The following is a 22559-nucleotide window of genomic DNA, read 5'->3' as shown; positions in this document are numbered from 1 at the left end:
AGTCAATGTCTAACAAAAATATCTATATTTTTTTTAAGGTGATAGGAAAATTTTTCTATGGAATAGTTCAGTCTGGATCGTGGTGTTGTTTTGATGAATTCAACCGAATTGATATAGAAGTTCTCTCTGCAATCGCTTCACAGATTCAGACCATCAAAGCTGCTAAAGATAGTCTTCGTGTCAGGTATTTCTTTAAAATTATTCAGATCTTTTGTAAGTAGTTATAATTTAGGGCCAGGCTACCTGTCACTGGCAAATGTGTGTAACTTTGCCTGATGTGTTCGTTTTGTAAAAAACAAAAAACCACTTCATAAGTGGAAGACTCTTGTTTGTTTTATTTGTTAGTTTAAAGAATTTATATCCCTCCTTTCTCCCGAAGTGGGCAATCAAGATGGCTTACACTATTAAAAACAATACTAAAATATTAAAAAATAAATACAAAACAAATCCCAGTGGATCACATAACAGTTAAAATCACATCTGATGGAAAGTTCCTCCTTCTAAGGTATGTAGATGGGTTCCCCACTACAAGATATCCTATGTTAAATAGGGAAGGTAAGAGCACATCCTGCCAAACATACTTTGTATGTACATACTACAGCTATACAGTCATTAGGGGCAATATCTTGAAGTTTTCAAGACTTTATTTGATAGGGGTTTTCTGGGGGGGGAGGGTAATTTGTTTTTAACATCGTGATAAAAATGTATATTTGTTTATATTAGTCATATGTTATTAAAACTACTAACATATTATATTATGCATTAATAATAATCCTGTCCATTTTGTGTAATCTGTTTGGCATAGATTTCTACTAGAAGGGAAAGAAATTCGTTTGAAACAATTCTGCGCAATCTTTCTGACCCTTAATCCTGGGTGAGTGACAACAGTAGCTGTTATTGCCCAGCATAAGACAACATGAATTAGCAAAAGCACTTCGACACAGTAATAAACTGCATTTTGCATTAATTTTTCTTCTCTACCTAACATCCAAATCCTATGGTTTTCCCCACCATAACTTGCAGCTAATTTAAAAACTGGCTGCACTACAAGGTGTGGTGGTGGTGGTGGGAATCAGGAGACTTGGAAGAGGTAAGGGAAAATATTTTCCCTTACCCCTCATAATCCAATTGCCAAATGCTGGTCCAAGTCCAAGGAGTGTAATGTATGTCAGCTGTCACTGGAGAAGATAGCATCTGGCGCAAGTCACCTGTGCTGGGTTCCAAAGCCTTCCACCTCTAACACGCCTACTACCTTCCCCCTGTTTGCCACCCCACTGACTCCCCTCCATCAGCAGGCCTTCTTCATTGCACCACTATGTGGGGCTCTCATGTAGTCTCTGGCAGCAGTCTGGAAGTGTGCGACTATACACACTTCTGAATCACCATTTGCAATGCACATTCCACCATGTTCCTCTGGCAGCAGCAATGGAGGATAGAACTGGGCCAAAAGGAATTGTTTATGGAAATTGGACAGATACATTCTCACTTGTACTTATTTTTAATTTTTGCTTCCCATCAATTTTCTATAATGGTAGTTACTCCCATAATTATTTCCCACAGCTGTACTGCAGGACAGTTTTCCTTTCTTCATGTGTAGTATTGTGTCTTTGTTGTAAATTTTTTTATTTGTTGGAAGTGTTAGCTCTTTTAAGTGTTAGAGAACACTTTTAAAATTAACACTTCTAAGGCTGCACCCTTAATTTGGGAGTAAACAACACTTAATTCAATGGGATTTACTCTCAAGTAAACACATAAGATTTCACTGCTTGTGTTCTTACTTTCAAATCACAAGAAGAAGCTTAAGTGACTTTTCTCTTTCCTTTTAAGGTACAAAGGTCGTGTTGAACTCCCAGACAATGTAAAATCATTGTTTCGTCCTGTTTCAATGATGATACCAGACTATGAACGAATTACAGAAATAACATTGTATTCAGAAGGTTTCAAATCAGCAAAATCACTCTCAGGAAAGATTGTCAATCTTTATGAACTTTCCAGCAAGCAGCTGTCTCGGCAGGTAGAATTTAACAAATATATTACACTCTGGGTAGGTGGGGAATGGCTTTGAGAAGGTGATGAAGAACGCACTGTAATGGAAATGCGCAAGATACCTCGAGGAAATAGGATGTGGTGTCAACACTGGCACCTTTAAGGGTTAAGGCCTGGGCATTCAGCAGGTAGTGTGCTCCACAGCGGCAGCCACTTGAAGATAAAAGGGCCTTCAGGCATAAAAGCACCTGATGAAGGGAGAGTTTGGTGTGGGTAGTAGCAGGAGGAAAGTATGAGACCATATTGAGGAACTAATGGTTAATGGACTATTGGAACTACTGATGTGTGAATGGACTTTGGAGGCTACTGGAGCAGAAATTGCTAGAGACACTGAGATTGGTGTTTGGCTGCCACACCCAAGACCTGTGGAGGACCAATGTGCTGCTGTAGTGGTGGGACGAGCTGCTGGCAGGAGAAGGGAGGAAGGAGGACCTCTGCAGGTTGTACAGGTGAGGTGGCAGTGGGGTCCAGCAGTACTGCAGGGCAGAACTAGGGTCATTCTTAGGGGAAGAAGGGAAGCTAATTAGCATTAAGTGGGCATAATTCTCTAGGTGGAATCTGGCAAAACATGCACTAAGTTTTTGAAGCCAGATAATTGATGGGGAAGCTGACTGTGGAACATAGTGCTTTGGGTTGAGTGTGGCCACATATGCAGGAAGGTTATGCTATAATAAGCTGCTTTCTAACCTAATGAGGCATAGGGCACAATCTAACCAACTTTCCAGCACTGGCATAGCTGTGCTAGTGGGACATGTGCTGCATCCTGCAGTTGGAGGCCTCCTCAAGGTAAGGCAATGCTTGTTCCCTTACCTCAGAGTTTGCATTGCCCTTACCTCGGTGCTGGAAAGTTGGTTAGGATTGTGCCCATAGCCTTTTCCCTCTCCCACCCTGTTTAGTGGAGGAGGGGGAAGCAGCAGAAGGTAGTAGGGAGACCACCTGGGTTAGAGAAAGGTAAGAACCTGGAGCAGGAGAAGAAGCTACAGTAGAGACAGCGAACAGAGTAATGTGGAGGAAGAAGAATGCTCCTCATAAACATTTTCATTTAGCCTTTGGTTTATCCTCTGAATCCTCATTCCTAGGTAATTAAACTTTAATTCTTCATTATATATGTGCTGTTGCACATAGTGGAGCCCTGGGTATGCACAGAGCCAACTTGGGAGCTTTCCAAACTTTCTCGTTCTGAGTGTTGGGAGAGTTAGAACAGACAAAAGAAAATATTTCTTTACTCAGCGTGTGGTCGGTCTGTGGAACTCCTTGCCACAGGATGTGATGGCATTTAGGTTGGACGCCTTTAAAAGGGGATTGAACAAGTTTCTGGAGGAAAAATCCATTACCGGGTACAAGCCATTATGTGTATGTGCAACCTCCTGATTTTAGAAATGGGTTATGTCAGAATGCTAGATGCAAGGGAGGGCACCAGGATGAGGTCTCTTGTTATCTGGTGTGCTCCCTGGGGCATTTGGTGGGCCGCTGTGAGATACAGGAAGCTGGACTAGATGGGCCTATGGGCTGATCCAGTGGGGCTGTTCTTATGTTCTGTGCTCAAGAGAGGAGACCTCACAGATGGTTGTGTTCCTCAAATATAGGAAGAAAGCCTGTGCCAGAGGCACTCTCTTTTGTGAGCCCAGGTGGTTGTGTTAATCTCAAAGCCAAGAAGTTTGTAGGGCTCTGGCGCTGATTTGCAGGATGGCAGGGAGAGGTGAAACCACTTGTGAAGTTTTACCAAGTTCCTCATTCATATCCAAAGTCAACTTGATGATTCACAGATCATCACAGAGGGGATGCTTCTGTCTTTCTGTCCAAACCCCACTCACTCTGGAGAGAGACTGGCACACCTTAGATGTAATTTGGTACTCTGTAATTTAGTTTAATTGGCTAGGAACTGTGCCTTGTGGTCTTGAGTTATATTGTGCCCCCTTGAGATTGCAAGGAATGGAACAACTGCAAGTAAGAACTGTAGACCTGACATTTAAACTGAAAATGGATCCCTTAAGTGCCTAGTCTACCTAAGACTTAAATTGGGCACATAAGCTCTTGGACTGGGACCAGGAGTAGAACAACTCATTAAGCATTGGGTGCCTGGGCCCACTCCTTATGACATGAGGCCATATTTGTCTCCTTCAGATCACCTATACAGGGCAACAAGGTATCTCTTTCCACCATTTCTAGATGGATATGAGAGGTAGAGGCATACTGGACACACAGGGTTGATCCTCCACAGGGAGTCGTTGCCCATTCACTCAGAGGTACCACTACTACTTTGGCATTCAGGCTTTCCCATCCACATGGACAGTATACAGGGCAGCTACCTGGAGCTCCCTTCATATTTTCATCAAACACTACAGATACCTACACTATGAGGAACACTGTCTTCACCAGGCGCATCCTCCAAAGTTTGGTTCCTGTTGCTTCAGGCAGTCCTGCCTTTGAGAGGTTCGGCTTAGGCACCAACGGACCACTGGAGAACTGGAAGATTTGACTTATCATGAATTCTCAGTGATTCCATGGCAGATTCAGTGTTCCTACCCTTAGGACAGATGGATGGACAGACAGGCATGTCACCTAAAGGGGAGTTTAGGCTCCTGTCTTGGGTCTCCTTAGGGCCCTAGAACCCCCTCAGTTCTTAACAGATGCTTATCACTGTGCATGAAGCATCCCAGATGTGGCATACTGCAACATGGCAATACAGCAACCATGGATATTGGTTGAACACAGCTAGAATACAGGGAAGGGCCATTGAGGCTTTCAGAATCTAGGGAGTCCCTCATAAAGATCAGCTGACCTACCTGCTTGAGAGGAGGAGCTTCCCCATATGACCAGCACTGACCCTGCCACATAACCACTGAGAAGAGGAATTCTTGTTTTGTTCACACTGCCATCATCTTCTCTGAGCTGTTTTGATCCCTCCAGGGCATCAAGGCACAAGTTTGGGAACTGCTCCACTAAGGGATGCTTAAGTTAACTAGTTAATCTCAGACTAGGGAAAGATGTTAGGTGAGGCTATCAGTTCTGCTTTATATGGCAATGTTGCTATTCTCTAGGAATTAGTCTGAGACACAGCAGTGACATCCAAGGTTGGTTGCTGATATGCCTCAGTCTCCATTTGCAGAATATGATCATGAATAAGAAGTGTAGCACACAGGGAGTGTTCTTGCACCTTTATCAGAGCACAGGGAGAAAAAGAGTATTAACAGAGAATAAAAGCAGCAAAAAGGAAAGTTGCTGGTAATGCGATCATTTATTGTAAGGAAAAAAAAACTACAATTGTAAGATATTACTACGTAGGAAAAGCACATTGAGACTGGCTTTCAGGGGATGAAGAGTTAATATGTAGAATGTACAGAGGATTGGCTTATATTTACTTGCTGTGGGTTAATTTTTAAAAAGCGAGTCTGGAAGTAATGAACTGGTAATAATAGGAAAGATAATCCTTTTAGCCAAGCTTTTCAGATCTGCTGTCTGGAGAAAGGGACACTTGCAAGAAGATCCAAGGAAAAACCTTTTTTATGTCTTTAGGATCACTATGATTTTGGCATGAGAGCCATAAAAACTGTATTAATAAGGGCCGGCCAGAAGAGGCAGGAGTTAAAAAAAGAGTAAGTAAGATCTGAAGACAGTTTAAATGTATAGGTATAAAAATATTGTGGAGAGTTTAGAAGCAATGCTGCTTCAAACTTTTGTCAGTTTTGATTTTTTTAATGTGAAAGTTTCTGTTTCAGGAGTGATGATGAAAGGGCCCTTATCTGCTTATAGCCACTGCTCCACCACCATTTCTTTTTTCAAACTTGAGAGGGCTTCTTAACCATGTGATTCCAACTAATTAGGGATTGCATTATGAGTGTTATTACTTCTGTGCACTTTGCAGTCAATGACATCTTCTCGTGGAACTCCCAACATTTCATCTTGTGGTCTTCATTTGTACTATTTTAGGGAGCAATGTTTGTTGCACATTTGTTTCAATACATTACTGTGGCGCTCCAAAAAGTTCACCAATACAGATCTGAGGACAATTCCATTTGTTTTATATTTGATGAGTGGTGGAGGAAAGAAAATGCAGAGTGTCAGATGGGCACATATCTAGTGGCTAGCAATGACCCTTTGTCCTTTGCCCTCCACTTCCCACTCCCTCTAACTCAGAGTTTCTCAACATTTGCCTCCTGCCATACCACTTTGCACAGTCTACCTACTGGAAATATCACTGGAAGTAACTGGCAATGATGTCATTGCCGGTTACTTCAGGATTGGGAGGCCAGACGCCATGCAGCCAACACTGGTAAGAGGCTCAGGGCAGTTGGGAGGGCTTTTTCAAGCATGTGAAAAGTGCATGCTGGAGCTCTGCCACTGAGCCGAAACTCCCAATGCTGCTTGTTGCATTGCAATGCTGGTCTCGCTGCCAGGTGGCAGGGGTCTGAGGGTCCCATGTGTACCACCCGACACCACCTCAAGTTTCACTTCACCACCTCAACCACTGGTTGAGAAACATTGCTCTAACCTTTAGAGTCTAAGAGCCCAATCCTGTGCTTGGCGGCATGGCTCTGTGCCTCCAAGCACAGTTGCAAACGTGACGTAAGGCACATTTGTGGGGCTCCTGCCCGTGCTAGCCCAGCGCCGGCCGGTGCTGGGCTAGCACTGGGCAGTTGTCCAGCTCCTGTGGTTTGGCGGTCTCCTGGACCACTGAGCAGGTGCACAGTAGATGGGGACAGGGGTGGGGAGGAAGCGTTCCGGGGAAGGGGGAGGCCAGTGGGGGGGCCGGAGAGAGGGTGGAGGGAGGTGTGCCAGGGGGTGGGCAGGAGGTGTGCTGGGGGGAGGGAGGATCTGTGGAGCTGCGCTCAGTAGGATCCAGGGCGCTTGTGTAGGGCTGCGTGGTAAGGGCGGTGATAAAGTGAGTAGCCCCACTGTGGGGCAGCTTACCTTACTCGGGGGAAGGCGACAAACGTCACCTTCTCTCGAGGCGCCTCCCACGGTAGTGCAGGAGGCACTGGATTTGGCGGCAGCCCTCCTCGGTGCCGCCAAGCCTGGGCTCCCCAGAGAGCTCAGGATTGCGCTGTAATTTATCAGACTGGGTTTAATGGAGAATTGTTAGTATTTCCCACATTTACTAGAGAGAACGATATCACCTTGGAAAAGTCTGTCTCTCAGGATAACTCAGGAACTCCTAAAATCTAAGGAGTCACCTTTGAAACCAAACAATAGCAAAACTAGATTTGACACCACCACTGTCTCCCTAATGGACTGAGCCCTGACTGCTAATCAGTAAAAATTGATGGAGTTTATTTTAAGGACTGAAGGAAAATAGAAACAGAAAGGGATTTTGTTTTATATTTTTATGGTTATATTTTCACAATGGGTCAGAGTGTGTCACATAAAAAACAAATTGTCCTGAATGGAAAAGAGGGGGTGTAAAAGAATGGCATGGAAATTAAATTACCAGCAACAAATAAGGCAAGTACCTGACACAAATAACTGAGAAATTTTTCCTATTCTTTCTTACCCACACTGTTTGAGAGTTGATTCCTGCCCTCTCTCAGTGAGTAGGAATGCCCAGAGGCATCATGCCTTTCATAAGCACCTGGGCATTGATGTCATGACATCTCACAATGTCATTAAGTCTGCCCCAGCTTCTCCCTGGGGCAGAGCTTTGTGTGCCTTCTCCTGACTTTGGGGAAGGTTCGGAGCCTTTCTTGAAGCTGGGAATAGATGCTAGGCAGCTTGCAGTGTCCCACCCTCGAAGAGAATGTCACAATGTTCTCCCTGAGGGTGGGTTTTGTAGTGCCTCTGCCCAGCATGGGGGAAGGTTCAGAGCCTTTCCCAAAGCCAGGAGGAGATGCTGCGAAGACTGCAGCATCCTGTCTTCAAGGTGACTTGGATTGTGCACTTAGTGCATTAATAAAGACAATGATTAGTGTCTATATATGTTAAATAAGCCAACAATATGACAGTACTTGTAAGTCATCTAATGTTGAAGATAATTAGATTTCTGTTATAATTTGTATAGCAAAAAAAAGGAAATAATTTCTGCAATGAAGGAAACTTTCATCATAATCAGTGTGTTGAAAGAAGTTAATTTACCAAAGTTACTTGCTGACGATGTTTCACTATTTGAGGACATTATGACAGATCTGTTCCCAGAAATACAAGTTCCTAAAGTAAAGCCCAGACAGATAGAGGTAAAGAAGTATGCATACTTTTTCTATTATAATAGAACAATATTTTATATTAACTATGTTAATGATAAATCACTCAAGTCAAGTGACTTGCCCCCAAGTTGAACTTAATGGTCCAATCAGGTCTTGGACATTTTCACATCTGAGTCACTGTATGTGTGTGTGTGTTCTTGTTGACTGACTTTACCAGGGCTTCCACATAGCACTGTAAGACAACCTGGTGATCCGGAAACAAGCACAATCACCTGGGAAAGGTGGGAAGTGCCTGCCCTCTTTGCCCAGGTGATAATGCTGCCAATAGCTCCAGGTTGCCTGCAGCACTTTGATTGCTGCCAATCAGCTGGGTGGTGGGAAACAGGCACCTGGAGGTGCTAACCATCAGGGGGTGTTTACGCGCATGCATATGTGCACGCACACACTTGTGACTTGAGAGTCTAGACTTGACTCAAGAATTTGAGCAAGGACTTGAGAATTGACTTGAGGGTAGAAACTTAAGACTTGACTCAAAACTTGGGATTAGGGAATACATCAATAAGCATATTATAAGCTTACTGTAGTGTCTAGCTAGCTATAAACTAACTATAGTGTGTAGTTAGGGAGGAGAGGGGAGTTGGAATCTCTATACCAACAGGTTGAATATTATTCTCAGCATAATTGCAAGTTCATTATTATGGTAGCCCCAAGTGTTATGTTTAAAGTTATAGATTTAAAAGTACAAACCCATAAAACAAAACCTTGTTAATGTAGTTTCATTTAAAAGTACCTACAAATAATAGGTACTAGAGTCAGCATCAGGAGTCAGCATAATTGACCTTTAACCCAAGTGTCTGTCATGTGATTTCTGGGAGGTGCTTGGGTAATGCCTGAATTGTTCCATTTTTTTATTTTCTTGATTATGTACAATACCAATGGTAAATCTTCTTATATAAGTTTTTTCTTTGCAGCAACATCTGAGTAAAACAGTCCTTTATAAATACAATTCTACACAAGTATGAAACAGATATAACACCTATCTAATGAGAATGGTATTTGGGGGACAGATGCACAGAAAGGGCTATTTCAATTTCCTATGGGTTGCATTTTATTTTACCATCTATGTTTTTGTTTTCAAAATTTCATGTGAATTTTTGTAGTACTGTGGATTCTTGTATTTTAACAGAAATAATTACAAATTAAATTTTGTGGGATTTTTTTTTGGCATCCTAAGTATCTAACTAATTTGGCTAGTTTGTGTGGGGCAAAACCACAAAGCTCATTGTTTCTTTGTCATGATGTTTAGTTTAGGCAATCTGAATACCAGATTTTCTTTTTTAAGAGGGAATGACAATAGAGCATGAGCTGTAATGTTAACTTCCCATTCTTAAAGTGTGATTCTAACTATAGGATTTATTTTTTTTTTAAATCTTAGAAGGCAATATCTCTTGCAGTACAGCATTTATGTTTGCAGCCCTGGGAAAGTCAGACAGAGAAAGTTATACAATTTTACAATCAGATGCTGGTAAGTATGACAAAGCATTAACTTGCAAGAAAAGTGTTCTGGAGTTTAGAAATGCATGGAGTTTAGATATAAAATGTTGTAGAGACTATACAGTACAGCCATTATTTCCATGTACAATTGAGATATTGTGGATGTTGCATAAAAAGAATTAAGAAAAAAAGCAAATTGGTACTTTTACGCCCATAATCTATCCTCCCCCCCCAATGCAGCCATGTTACGAGAAAGCACACTGCATGGGGGGGGGGAGTCCTGGAGTCTACAGGAAAAGGAACATTTGTTCCCTTACCCAGGGGTAAGCCTCATGTTTTGGACCCAGCCTACTTGAACCTGCCCCAGCAAAATTGCAGGCCCAGGTCTGAGGGACCCAGGAAGATGCTGAAGCCCAGAAGGAGGATAGGATATAGGTGGTATCCCTGTCTCCTACTTTTTCCTGCTCTCCCCACCTGTTGCTAATTAACAGCCCAGTCCTATGGTTCCCGATGCCCACAGCTCCAGTGGTGCCAAATGGCAACCACGGGATCCTGTGGGCATCAGGATACCACCGGAGAGCTCCTCCTCAGGGGAAGAGAGTATTTGCTTCCTTACCATGGGTAGACAGCAGCTGGCAGCAGTGAGTCTCCTTAGCTCTGCACCCATATTTGAGTGGGCTCAGAGCCGCGTAGACACATGTTGGGCTGCCTGGGCCAGGAGGGAGGATAGGGTATGGCAGCAGAGTCTGCTGCCATCTCTGCCCCCCTCCTCGGCCCAATCCTCCCTTCTGCCTGTCTTCCCGCTTCCATCCACTCCCCACCTCTCCCTACCCTGAAAATACTAACCATTGACCAGTCCTGGAAGAGCGCTGGCTGGCCATCCGCATAACGCTGAGACACAGTGCCTACTGATATTGGCCCAGCGCTCCCTCCTCCCCCAGTGCCATAAGTGTGCCTTATGTTACATTTACGACACCTGGTGCAGGTGCTGAAGACCTATGGAGGTGGGACCTTAGTCCTTTGGCCCAGCTGCTCCTGATGGCAGGTTGCTCTTGCAACAGCCATAAAGTGCCTTTCACCATGGTATTGGACTGCTCATCTGACAAAAAATACTTTGTAAGAGCTTTAATATGTGTTTTCTGAGAAAGACACAGGGAACAATCCTAACCCCTGGGTCAGGCTAGCGCAAGTCACTTGTGCTGACCTGGAGGCATTGCAAACGTGCCATAAGGCACATTTGTACCAACTTAGGAGTCGGGGAGGCCAGTGCAAGGTGTTGTGCTGCCTTCCTGTGCCGGATTCAGGCCTGGCGGGGTAAGTTTGTGTTGGCCTAGCTTGGCCAACACAAGGGTCGGGGGGGGCTTGGGGAGGGCGGAAAGGAGGCGTTTCAGGTCGTGGGATGGTGGGTGGCTGGCGTTCCCAGAGGTGGGTGGGGAGCTGAATCCTGGGTTATGCTGAATCCTGATCCTGGGCAGCATGGTGTGGCCCCTGGCCGCACTATTCTGCTCGAATCTGCACCACCTGATTAGGTGGCTCAGATCTGAGTAAACTCATTGGGGCTGCTGCAGTGCAACACGGGGTAAGGAGAAAATTTCCCCCTTGCCTTGGGTTGCACTGCTTTTGACCCCAAACTTGCTCTAGGTGCAGCTCAGGCCCGCTGGCCTACCTGCTCGAGCATAAGTTAAGATTGGTCTGTTAATGTTTTAAGAAATCTTCACATTCCAGGCCTGATCTTAGGTTTTTCTTTTTTTAGAATCGTGTTGGTATAATGTTAGTAGGCCCTACAGGTGGAGGGAAGACTACAATTCGAACAATTTTAGAAAAAGCTTTGGTGATCTTACCAATAGTGGAATTTGAAAGTAGTTCAACACTTGAAAGTATTATTCAGGTAAGGAGTTTTCATGTTAATTATTTTCTTAAGACCGCTATTTGTGGGGATGGGCTGAGATTCAGATGACTGACTCAAGTTGTGAAAAATCGCATTTTTCACAACTTGTGTTCAATTGATTTACATGTGGTTTTTTACCCGGAAGTGATTCTTGACCCATGTCTTTTTCTCCAAAATGAGTCAACATTTGTTCACTCGAGTTTCTTGAGTGTTTCACCCCACCCTGCTGTGTGTGTCTCTGTGTGCTTGCTTGCTTGTTTTTTGCCATAGCAACCAAAAAGACCTTGTGGGTGATCCAGAAGTTGCATTCAAAGCGCAAAAACAACAGTTGTTGAGAGGAGGGTGGGTTTTCTCCAGGAGGCAGGGGCTGGGTGGGGGGGGGGGTGGAGGTGAGGAAGGAGGACGGCTGCACAAGGTTGAGGGGAGGAACCGAAAGAAGGCTGGGACAACACAGAGAAGGGGAGAGCGAGCTCTCCTGCCCATCTTGGAAGGGACGGATGATCAATTGGCCAAATGTCTAGCTTGATTTTTTTTCTCTGAATGAGAAATGGGAGGAGAAGCCCAATAGAGGGGGAGATGCTTCCAGTGATATCAAAATGCCTGGATAGCCCAGGGAGCCAGCATGCCACCATTCCAGCAGGTGTGGGTGAAGGGGAAATTGTTATGTGAGGGAACACCGGGTGTCTCCTTGTGTTGCTGTTGCCAATACTTTGACCAACTCACTACCACCTCATTGAGGTGGGGTCTACCATTTTCACTGATTAGGTCAGTCCACTTCCTGTCTGCCTGCACCCAGGCTGCCTGTGTGCCTCCATTCCATGCCAGTTCTTCACCCTGCCTGTGCCCGTATGCACCCTAGGCTAGGCTGCAATGAATGAATGTGCAGGCCACTCACTAGTAAGCTCCACAGTTACCCAGGAAGAAGCCCCATTGACCACAATGAGACTCAGACTTCTGAGTAGAGCTACAAAGGATTGGGTCATAATGTCAGCCTCCCAGCTGCTGCAGGCAACTCTTCCTCTTTCCCTCCTGCCACTTCTGACCCCTCACTCACGCTACCCATCCCCTCCTTGCTGAGCTTGGACGCCTTCCTGTAAGTCAGTCTATGCTTGGCAGTCCCTCTGAGGGTGGAGTTGGGAGCCGTGATGTGAATGGGGGGGGGGTGTCATTGTTGGGGTTTCGTAGGGAACCAATTGCTTTCTTCACTGCTGCGCACACTCAAATGACAGCCGAGCTATTACATCAATAAAATGAAAAGGGTGGTTGAAGTGAAGGAATATCACCATGTTACAGATGGGATGGGAACATCCAGGGAGTGAGAACTCTCTCTCTCTCTCTCTCTCTCTCACACACACACACACACACACACACACACACACACACACACACACACACACACACACACACCAGCACTTCCATGTTTTTTGCAGAGCCACGGCTGCCTCACAGCTCGGCTTGCTTTTTGAAAAGTCTCTAACTCGAGTCAGAGTGATTCTAAAAAGAGCTCTGAACAAGTTGCAAAGACCCCTCCATTTCAACTCATTTGCAACTTGAGTCAAGGGGGTCGGGACAAGAGACTTGACTTGAGAATCCAGGAAGTGCCTCTGGCACATTCCTGGCTGTTTGTATACGAAAATGCCTGGGTCAGTTTTGTTGATATTGGCTGGCAGTGGCTCTCTGGGCTTTCAGACAGAAATTTTTCTTTGCCCTTGAATCTAGGACTTTATGCATACCCAGCATGTGCTCTATGTCTGAGCTACTAGCTACTGACCACAGTCTCTGCAAACCTTTGTTGGCTGGGGGAAGGGGGATGCCTGTTTAAGCGTACTTGTGATGTAAACAGTCAAGTGAAGAAGGTTAGGCAGTGCATTTGAAAGCATGCTAAGCCTCATCTTGCAGGAGGTGGGAGATATGTGCATGAAACCGTCCATTTATATAAATTAAACCATTGTTTCAACTACTTCAGTCTATGCAACCTTAAATGGTAGCCTGTGAAATTCAAAATAGAAGGATCAAGCTCTCACCATTGTCTTTGCTAGAGGGGAAGTTTAGCTTCAGTGTGTTTCAGACTTGCCCCACATTGAGCAGTACCCAATCCTGGTAGTACTAAGAAGACTAGACATACTGGGACTTGAGCATCTTTATTTAAAGTTTGTGTTCTATCCTGAGAATGTATCTCCTTTCTTGAAGTGCGCCCCTGAGAAGAAGCATAAGAGTTGTTCCATACTCCCCACGTTTTTGGGAGGTGTTGTATGAAGGAGGAGGATATGACTTAGGGCACAATCCTATCCTGCACTGGAACAGGCAAGCCAGGAGGCTTGTGCTGTATCCAGCGCAAGATTGTGGCCATAAGCGGCTCAGCCAGAGGCAAGGGGAAACTTTTCCCCTTACCCCTGGGTAAGGGCTACTGACCCATATGGGTCTCCTTAGACTTGTGCCACCTCTTGAGGTGGTGCAAGTTTGAGGAGAGCAGAGCGGTTTGGATCCCAGCCCCACCTCCCGCCCCCGGGGCCGCCAGTGGTGAGTGTGAAAACAGAATGCTGAACTACATGGGCCTTTGGCATGAACCAGCAATGCCATTCCCATGTTCTCATTCCTTTTTAAAAAATGTAATGTTATGCACCCTTTCCTTGGAACAAATCTCCACAGCATTAGCCCTGTCTGCAGTCACCTGAGAGGGTACCCTGACCAAAACCTTGTTCACAATTTCAGCTTCTCTGGCATTGCCTTCAGGTGTCCCCTGCAGCAGTTGTGATGGTACTTGCTATCCTTGGCTCTTTTCAGCTCTACAGGTTTCTTTGGTCCTTCAAAGACATCTAACCCAGAAAAGGAAAGAACAATAATAGTCAGTGCCTGGGTCAGGCTCTCTACTAATGATCCAGGAATGCGTCAGATAAAGTTCTCATTCAGGCCCTGCACACCCATGCCCCAGGTCTGTTGATCCAGGACTGTATGAGGGTGTCACATAGCTAGGTGGTGGAAATCTGGCCCAGGAGGGGTGTGGGATTGGCAGAGGCTTCCTCCACTGGATCCTATTCCCTGTATTGGGCTCAGCACCACAATATGGGGTTTCTCAAGTCTGCGCCAGTGATTTAGCTGGCACAGAATCAAGAAGCCCATTGCAGGGGCTGGAGCTTTATTCACAGTCGATTGTCCCATTCCCCTGAGAAGACCTCTGGTTGCTTCCCTGGCGCCGCTGTGCCATGTGATGCCAGGAAATTTAGGATTGGGCTTCCTGTGCCATGGAAAGTAAAATGTCTTGCCAGGGTAGTTGGTTTTAGACTCCTCACAATTTACAATATAGCTGTATCTTAAATTTATTAGTAAATGGTGGTCAGTCTCTGATAAGTAGAGCAAAGCAATTAAAAAAGAGTAGCACTGTCAAAATTGATTGCTTTTCCTTTTATGTTTGTTCAGCTATAAAAGAAACTTGAAATGTTATTGAAATGTTAATTTTAAAATTCTCTTTTCTTCTCAGAATTCTGCAAAAAGAGGCAAAGTAGATACCTTTGTTATAAACCCAAAGTGTGTCACTCTTGGTGAACTTTTTGGACAGACAGATCCTAGTACAATGGAGTGGTCAGATGGTCTGTTAGCCTCAGCAGTTCGATCATTTGCCAAAATTTTTGCTAAAAAACCCAAAAAGAAAGATCACAGCACTGGTGTGGATTCTGAATTGCAAGACTTGTATGTTGTGAGTTCAGTATTTCAATAATTACAACTAGATCCTGAAACAATGTTGCATGACCCAAACCCTAAGACCCACTACCAACAGTTAAAGACTCATGTAGTTCAATTGCCGTCACCACCTCCTGCGTTCTGCTGCTGCTATTCTTCAAAATACTACTTCAGCAATCTATGGTTTCGAGGGCCATTGAGCATGATCAGTCTGCATGAGGTTGTTTCAGCGAGGGTCACCTTTACTTTTTGTTTTCATTTAATTTACAAATATACATACTTCTGTGTGCCTAGGCAGTCCTCAGAATATGTAGAAATCCCTACCTTTTCTGGGTGGGGGGGAGCCTCGTTTTGCTTGCAGTGTAGTAGTCATTCAGCAACTTTACATTTGCTATTAGTTTATGCAAGAAGGATCTGCAACAAAATGTAACATCTCTCAACCCAAATGCTCTACCTCCAGGATATAGAATTAGCTGTTAACAACTCAAGCTAACCAATTTCCTCTACTCCTACCGTCTACCCTAGTTGTTTCTTCTATTGGACACCTCAAGATTCTGTGCTCGAGGAGTCACTAAGCGTGCTCAGTCCATATGTTTTTGTGAGGTTTTTTCCTTTTTCTTTTCAGTTTATAAACATATCTACTTCTTGTACTTAAGTCGTCCACCAAGTATATAGAAACCACTACCTTGTCCAAGCAACTGCAGTTTCAGTCTCCACCCATACTGTGGTGAACAAGCTGACATCCTCTGGCAAAGGTGGTGAGCAAGCCTTGGTTCCACTAAATGCAGCATAACGCAGAAACTTCCCTCAAAGAAGAGACTGGAGAAATAATGTCCAGTAAAAGATTATAGGTTTATTAAAAAATATACAAAATACCACAGACAAGCACAAGTCAGCCTCACAGATAAGTTGAGAGTGGGCTTTGAGGGAAAATGGCATTTGCTATGACCCTTGGATAAGTTGAGGGTTAAACTTAGGGGGTGTCTGACTATAGTTTTGACTGATTTTACCTGAGGCCAGATTCTGAAAAATAACCTATCAGTAATTGTTACCTAAGGACTGTACAGTATCTAATTTAGTAGATATATTAAAAGATCCAGGTCTACAGATCTTGCGTCCTGAGTACACTTCTGTAATGTAGTGAGTCATGGACTCTTCGCTCACAACAGGAGGGGAAACTGAACACTTTCCACATGCGCTGCCTCCGACGCATCCTCGGCATCACCTGGCAGGACAAAGTTCCAAACAACACAGTCCTGGAATGAGCTGGAATCCCTAGCATGTATGCACTGCTGAAACAGACGCCTGTTTTGGCTCGGTCATGTCGTGAGAATGGATGATGGCCGGATCCCAGAGGATCTCCTCTATGGAGAACTCGTGCAAGGAAAGCGCCCTACAGGTAGACCACAGCTGCGATACAAGGACATCTGCAAGAGGGATCTAAAGGCCTTAGGAGTGGACCTCAACAGGTGGGAAACCCTGGCCTCTGAGCATTCTGCTTGGAGGCAGGCTGTGCAGCATGGCCTTTCCCAGTTTGAAGAGACACTTGGCTAACAGGCTGAGGCAAAGAGGCAAAGAAGGAAGGCCCATAGCCAGGGAGACAGACCAGGGACAGACTGCACTTGCTCCCAGTGTGGAAGGGATTGTCACTCCCGAATCGGCCTTTTCAGCCACACTAGACGCTGTTCCAGAACCACCATTCAGAGCGCGATACCATAGTCTTTCAAGACTGAAGGTTGCCAACTAGTAAAAGACCATAAGATAATTTTTATTCTTTAACTTTTTAAATTCTGGTCTTCACAACCTTTTTGTGAACATTTTCAGAGTAAGTGCACTGGAAACAACATACATGTACCCCAGGGGCACTCAGCAGAACCTTTAGGAGTACTTGAAAAAGAGTGGAATAATGGCAGAAAAAGGCAGATAGTGCTTCAGAATGCCTTGTAGGGCCAGCAAGGCAGGAAGGGAGGTAGCTAGTTGGCTATGAAAGCCCCACTAGTAGCTAGTTTTTGGTCATCAATTCATGTATGAATCATTGATTGAAAACCAGCACAATAAAAAAGCTAAAACATAATATAGAAAGTGATCAATCAAGAATTTCTCAGGACACTTCTGGTGCAAAACAGCACAAACGCATAGTCCTGTTCTTCAAACAGAGAAAAAGAGAAGATATTTGATAAATACATGAAGGATGGGTTTTCATATAGAGGAGTTGAGGGTTTATATTATTCATATTAATTACAAACATTTTGCTAATATGAAGGATACAATTTATGGAAATAGGCTGCCAAGGGTATGCAAGTGAAAAAAGGTTGGGAACCACTGCAGGAAAACCATGAATCAAATCCTTCTTTAAGGTGCAGCAGGATCTTCTAAAGAGAACAAGACTTGCTTGATTTCAATGTCTTGCTTTTTTCTCAGGAGAATTTGGTGAGTCCAAGGAAAAGGAGTGCAGGGAAATGTTTTGGGTATAGAGGAGTCCATGTGTTGAACCAATTAGAGGGAATTAGCAGTACTTGTAGAGTGAGAGGTTCACTTTAGCAGTGTCTAACAGTTTTGGATTGTTGACATGGATGAGCAGTACAGAACAAGCTCAAAGTCTCTCAACAGTCTAGTAATCACAAGATTGAGTTTTTAAAAAGAAATATAGTTAATAAATAAAAGGCACATTTACTTTCAGATTAAGAATTCATGTACAGAGCTTTAGATGGTTGCAAGGGAAAGGAATGCTTGTAGGAGAGACAGAGAGAAGGAACTGTTATGAAGATCAAAATGGAGAAGAGATTACCAATCCTAGTTTTTTGGGCAGGGGTTGGGTACAAAGTCATTTCTAAGCAGCAAAGGCAGGGCTGAAAGGTTTCAGTGGAGGAAAAAATACAGCAAAATATTTCAAGATCAGAAGAAAAAAAACACTCCACAAGAGTGGCCTAGCAGCCTCCTCTGATATCCTTGGCAGTGAATCTCCACGTCATCCCCCATTCTTTTTAAAGAAACATTTCTGTGCTTGATATAAATTGCTGTAGGATTCTGTGAACTGCACATGCACACAATTTGAGACTGCCTAAGAACATAAGAAGAGCCTTGCTGAACCAGGCCAAAGGCCCATCTAGTCCACCTTCCTGTATCTCACAGTGGTCCACCAAATGCCCCAGGGAGCACACAAAGACAGCAGGCAGAACCTGCATCCCGGTGCCCTCCCCTGCATCTGGCAATCAAAGGCAGCCTGCCTCTAAAACCAAGAGCTTGCACATACATAGTATGACTTGTAACCCGTAATGAACTTTTCCGCCAGAAATTTGTCCAATCCCTTCTTAAAGGTATCCAGGCAAGATGCCATCACTACTTCTTGTGGCAAAGAGTTCTACAAACTAATTACACGCTGGGTAAAGAAATATTCTCTGGAATGGGCAGGGGGGCAAAGGGAAAAGAATGTCTCTCTATCCACTTTGTCCATCCCCTGCATGGTTTTGTATGTCTCAATCATGTCCCCCCTCAGGCGCCTCTTTTCTAGACTGAAGAGGCCCAAACTCTGTAGCCTATCCACATAGGGAAGGTGTCCCAGCCCAGTAATCATTTTGGTTGCTCTCTTTTGCACCTTTTCCATCTCCACTGTATCTGTGATGGCCAGGAACCTGCTTGGAATATATCACAAAATTAAATGTATTTTGTTGTGGCACTGTGAGGAGGAAATTTTTTTCTACTGATACCCTGTTCCTACACAAAAGGACAAGCTTCATATTTGTTTTAAGTAATCATAAATTCTGTGATTAACTTACAGCAAAATTTTAAAGATGCTTGCTCAGAAGTACATGCTCTAAATTCAGTGGGGCATACTCTAATAATGTGTTCAGGATTGCAGCTATAATTTACTTTGTTGACTGATTTCATTATAATTAATCTCATTTCTGTTTTTAGATGAACACAGTGAACTTAAATGATACTTTGATAATAACTGATGAAAACCAGCAATCAGCAGAACATTCTTTTTGTAAGTACAAATACTCCTAATGCTAAATTTAGCAAATATTTTCCTATCTCATCTCAGAGTGATAGGTCCAAATTATGCAATATTTGAATATTATATTTTATTTTTAAATTTGAGCAGACAGGTGGGACCTCAGTATCCTCTGGGGTTTGGTTCTGGGGAAAAAACATGTTGAACAAAACAAACAAGAGTCAGTGAGAACTCACTCTGAGAAAAGTGACCCCCTCCCTTCACCCTGGCTCATGACTAGAGATTAAACACTTCCTCATTCCATTTTTCCGTGAGCTAGGGCAAGGGGAAAGGGTCACTTTTCTCAGTGTGAGTCTCAAGATAGCAGCTCTAATAGTCTGACTCTAGAAAAGTAGTTTTTATAATGGGGATTGTAAAGGGACGTTTTTACCCCTTCTCCAGGGATCAGCAGGGTCCTTCTTATCTGCAGTGGGCATCAGTGTTGAATCTAATCCGTGGATAAATATCAGTGTATTAGAAGGCTGGACCTGTACTGTTTAAATCAGTGCTTTGATATCCTTATTCGTAATATATAATACTGTATTCCATAACTGTATTGATTTCAGAGAGTTTATACATTGTTCAGCATGGATACTGTTCAGCATGAATAAAAGTAGTAATTTATAGCATGTATGACTAGACAGCCAACAGGTTTTTAAATTAGTGACACTACTAGTTATGTAGTATTACAGGGGGGGCGCTGTATCTGTGGATCCTGTATTCTGCTGATCCACTTATCTACAGATTGGGTCAGCCCTGCGTGAACCCCTTCCAGAGACAAGGGTTCCCTCTCCTCAGAGGGTCCTCTGAGCCCAACAGTGGAAAAAACATTGTATTTCCCAGAGGAAACTGGAAGTGACTTTTTCACTGCTGGGCTCAGGACCCTTGGAAGTCAAGGGGAGCAGAGCTCCCCTTGCCTCTGGAGGGTGGGGGGAGAGGTATTCACCCTTATTTATTTATTTATTATTTTATTTACTTGATTTATGCTCCGCCTTTCTCCCTGATGGGCACCCAAGGCAGCTAATAATCCGTATATTAAAATACAATATAAAATACAGATAAAAACATTTTAAAAACAATAAAAAACAATATAAAATACACAGCAGTCAGCAATAAAAATGCACAGTAAAAACATAGATTAGTAAAAGCAGCCATTATAAGGTCACAGATCTGCTTGAGACAGGAAAGGCTGCAGCTGGCGCACCAGCCAAAGCTGGGCAAAAGTGCTCCTGGCCACAGCCGACTCCTGGACATCCAGGAGCAGCTGCGAGTCCAGAAGAACCCCCATGCTGCAAACTTGCTCTTTCAGAGGGAGTGTGACCTCCCTGCTCCCTTCAGAGCAGGGCGATAGTTCAGCACCCGCATTGTGGATTTCTGAACCAAGAGGACCTCTGTCTTGTCATGATTTAACCTCAGCTTGTTCAGCCTCATCCAGATCCCAACTGCCTCCAGGCAACATTCCAGGACAGAGTCAGCCACCCTGGAATCCGGTGGAAAGGAGAGATAGAGCTGAGTGTCATCTGCATACTGATGGCACCCAACTCCAAATCCCTGGATGACCTCTCCCAGCGGTTTCATGTAGATATTAAACAACATGGGGGACAATATAGAACCCTGCGGCACCCCATACCTCAAAGGCCAGGGTGCCAAGCAGGAGTCCCCCAGTACCACCATCTGGGACCAAGCTTCAAGGTTAGCAGCATTCAGGTTAGCAGCATTCAGAAGTAGAAAATGCTGCAGAACAGTGCCAGGAACAATAAGCAATGCAGGCCCCTACCATTGAAGTATGCCTTGTATTGGCAACCATCAGTCTCGAAAGACTATGGTATCGCGCTCTGAAAGGTGGTTCTGGCACAGTGTCTAGTGTGGCTGAAAAGGCCAATCCGGGAGTGACAATCCCTTCCACACCGGGAGCAAGTGCAGTCTGTCCCTGGTCTGTCTCCCTGGCTATGGGCCTTCCTTCTTTGCCTCTTAGCCTCAGACTGTTGGCAAAGTGTCTCTTCAAACTGGGAAAGGCCATGCTGCACAGCCTGCCTCCAAGCGGGCCGCTCAGAGGCCAGGGTTTCCCACTTGTTGAGGTCCATCGCTAAGGCCTTCAGATCCCTCTTGCAGATGTCCTTGTATCGCAGCTGTGGTCTACCTGTAGGGCGCTTTCCTTGCACGAGTTCTCCATAGAGGAGATCCTTTGGGATCCGGCCATCATCCATTCTCACGACATGACCAAGCCAACGCAGGCGTCTCTGTTTCAGCAGTGAATACATGCTAGGGATTCCAGCACGTTCCAGGACTGTGTTGTTTGTAACTTTGTCCTGCCAGGTGATGCCGAGGATGCGTCGGAGGCAGCGCATGTGGAAAGCGCTCAGTTTCCTCTCCTGTTGTGAGCGAAGAGTCCATGACTCGCTGCAGTACAGAAGTGTACTCAGGACGCAAGCTCTGTAGACCTGGATCTTGGTATGTTCCGTCAGCTTCTTGTTGGACCAGACTCTCTTTGTGAGTCTGGAAAACGTGGTAGCTGCTTTACCGATGCGCTTGTTTAGCTCGGTATCGAGAGAAAGAGTGTCGGAGATTGTTGAGCCAAGGTACACAAAGTCATGGACAACCTCCAGTTCATGCTCAGAGATTGTAATGCAGGGAGGTGAGTCCACATCCTGAACCATGACCTGTGTTTTCTTCAGGCTGATTGTCAGTCCAAAATCTTGGCAGGCCTTGCTAAAACGATCCATGAGCTGCTGGAGATCTATGGCAGAGTGGGTAGTGACAGCTGCATCGTCGGCAAAGAGGAAGTCACGCAGACATTTCAGCTGGACTTTGGACTTTGCTCTCAGTCTGGAGAGGTTGAAGAGCTTTCCGTCTGATCTGGTCCGGAGATAGATGCCTTCTGTTGCAGTTCCAAAGGCCTGCTTCAGCAGGACAGCGAAGAAAATCCCAAACAAGGTTGGTGCAAGAACACAGCCCTGCTTCACTCCGCTTCGGATGTCAAAAGGGTCTGATGTGGAGCCATCGAAGACAACAGTGCCCTTCATGTCCTTGTGGAAAGATCTGATGATGCTGAGGAGCCTGGGTGGACATCCAATCTTGGGGAGAATCTTGAAGAGGCCGTCTCTGCTGACCAGGTCGAAAGCCTTTGTGAGATCTATGAAGACTATAAAGAGTGGCTGTCGTTGTTCCCTGCATTTCTCCTGCAGTTGTCTAAGGGAGAATACCATATCAGTGGTGGACCTGTTGGCTCGGAATCCACACTGCGATTCTGGATAGACGCTCTCTGCAAGTACCTGGAGCCTCTTTAGTACAACACGGGCAAACAGCTTTCCTACAACGCTAA

At 44.7% G+C, this 22559-nt stretch overlaps 1 protein-coding gene across 1 annotated transcript in view; it reads left to right on the top strand.

Moving 5' to 3' along the window:
* Positions 1-22559, top strand: part of DNAH14 (dynein axonemal heavy chain 14) — a 283703-nt gene that overhangs the window by 95622 nt on the left and 165522 nt on the right. The window contains 9 exon segments of the mRNA XM_066623355.1: positions 39-184; positions 806-874; positions 1828-2014; positions 5563-5662; positions 8020-8213; positions 9619-9708; positions 11431-11565; positions 15044-15259; positions 19159-19231. Coding sequence (XP_066479452.1) covers positions 39-184; positions 806-874; positions 1828-2014; positions 5563-5662; positions 8020-8213; positions 9619-9708; positions 11431-11565; positions 15044-15259; positions 19159-19231 — 1210 coding nt within the window.

This window comes from Tiliqua scincoides, chromosome 1, assembly GCF_035046505.1.
Source record: "Tiliqua scincoides isolate rTilSci1 chromosome 1, rTilSci1.hap2, whole genome shotgun sequence".
In the NCBI taxonomy this organism is placed as follows: Eukaryota; Metazoa; Chordata; class Lepidosauria; order Squamata; family Scincidae; genus Tiliqua; species Tiliqua scincoides.
Note: the sequence above shows the minus strand (reverse complement) of the source record. Positions and strands in the feature narration are given on the sequence as shown.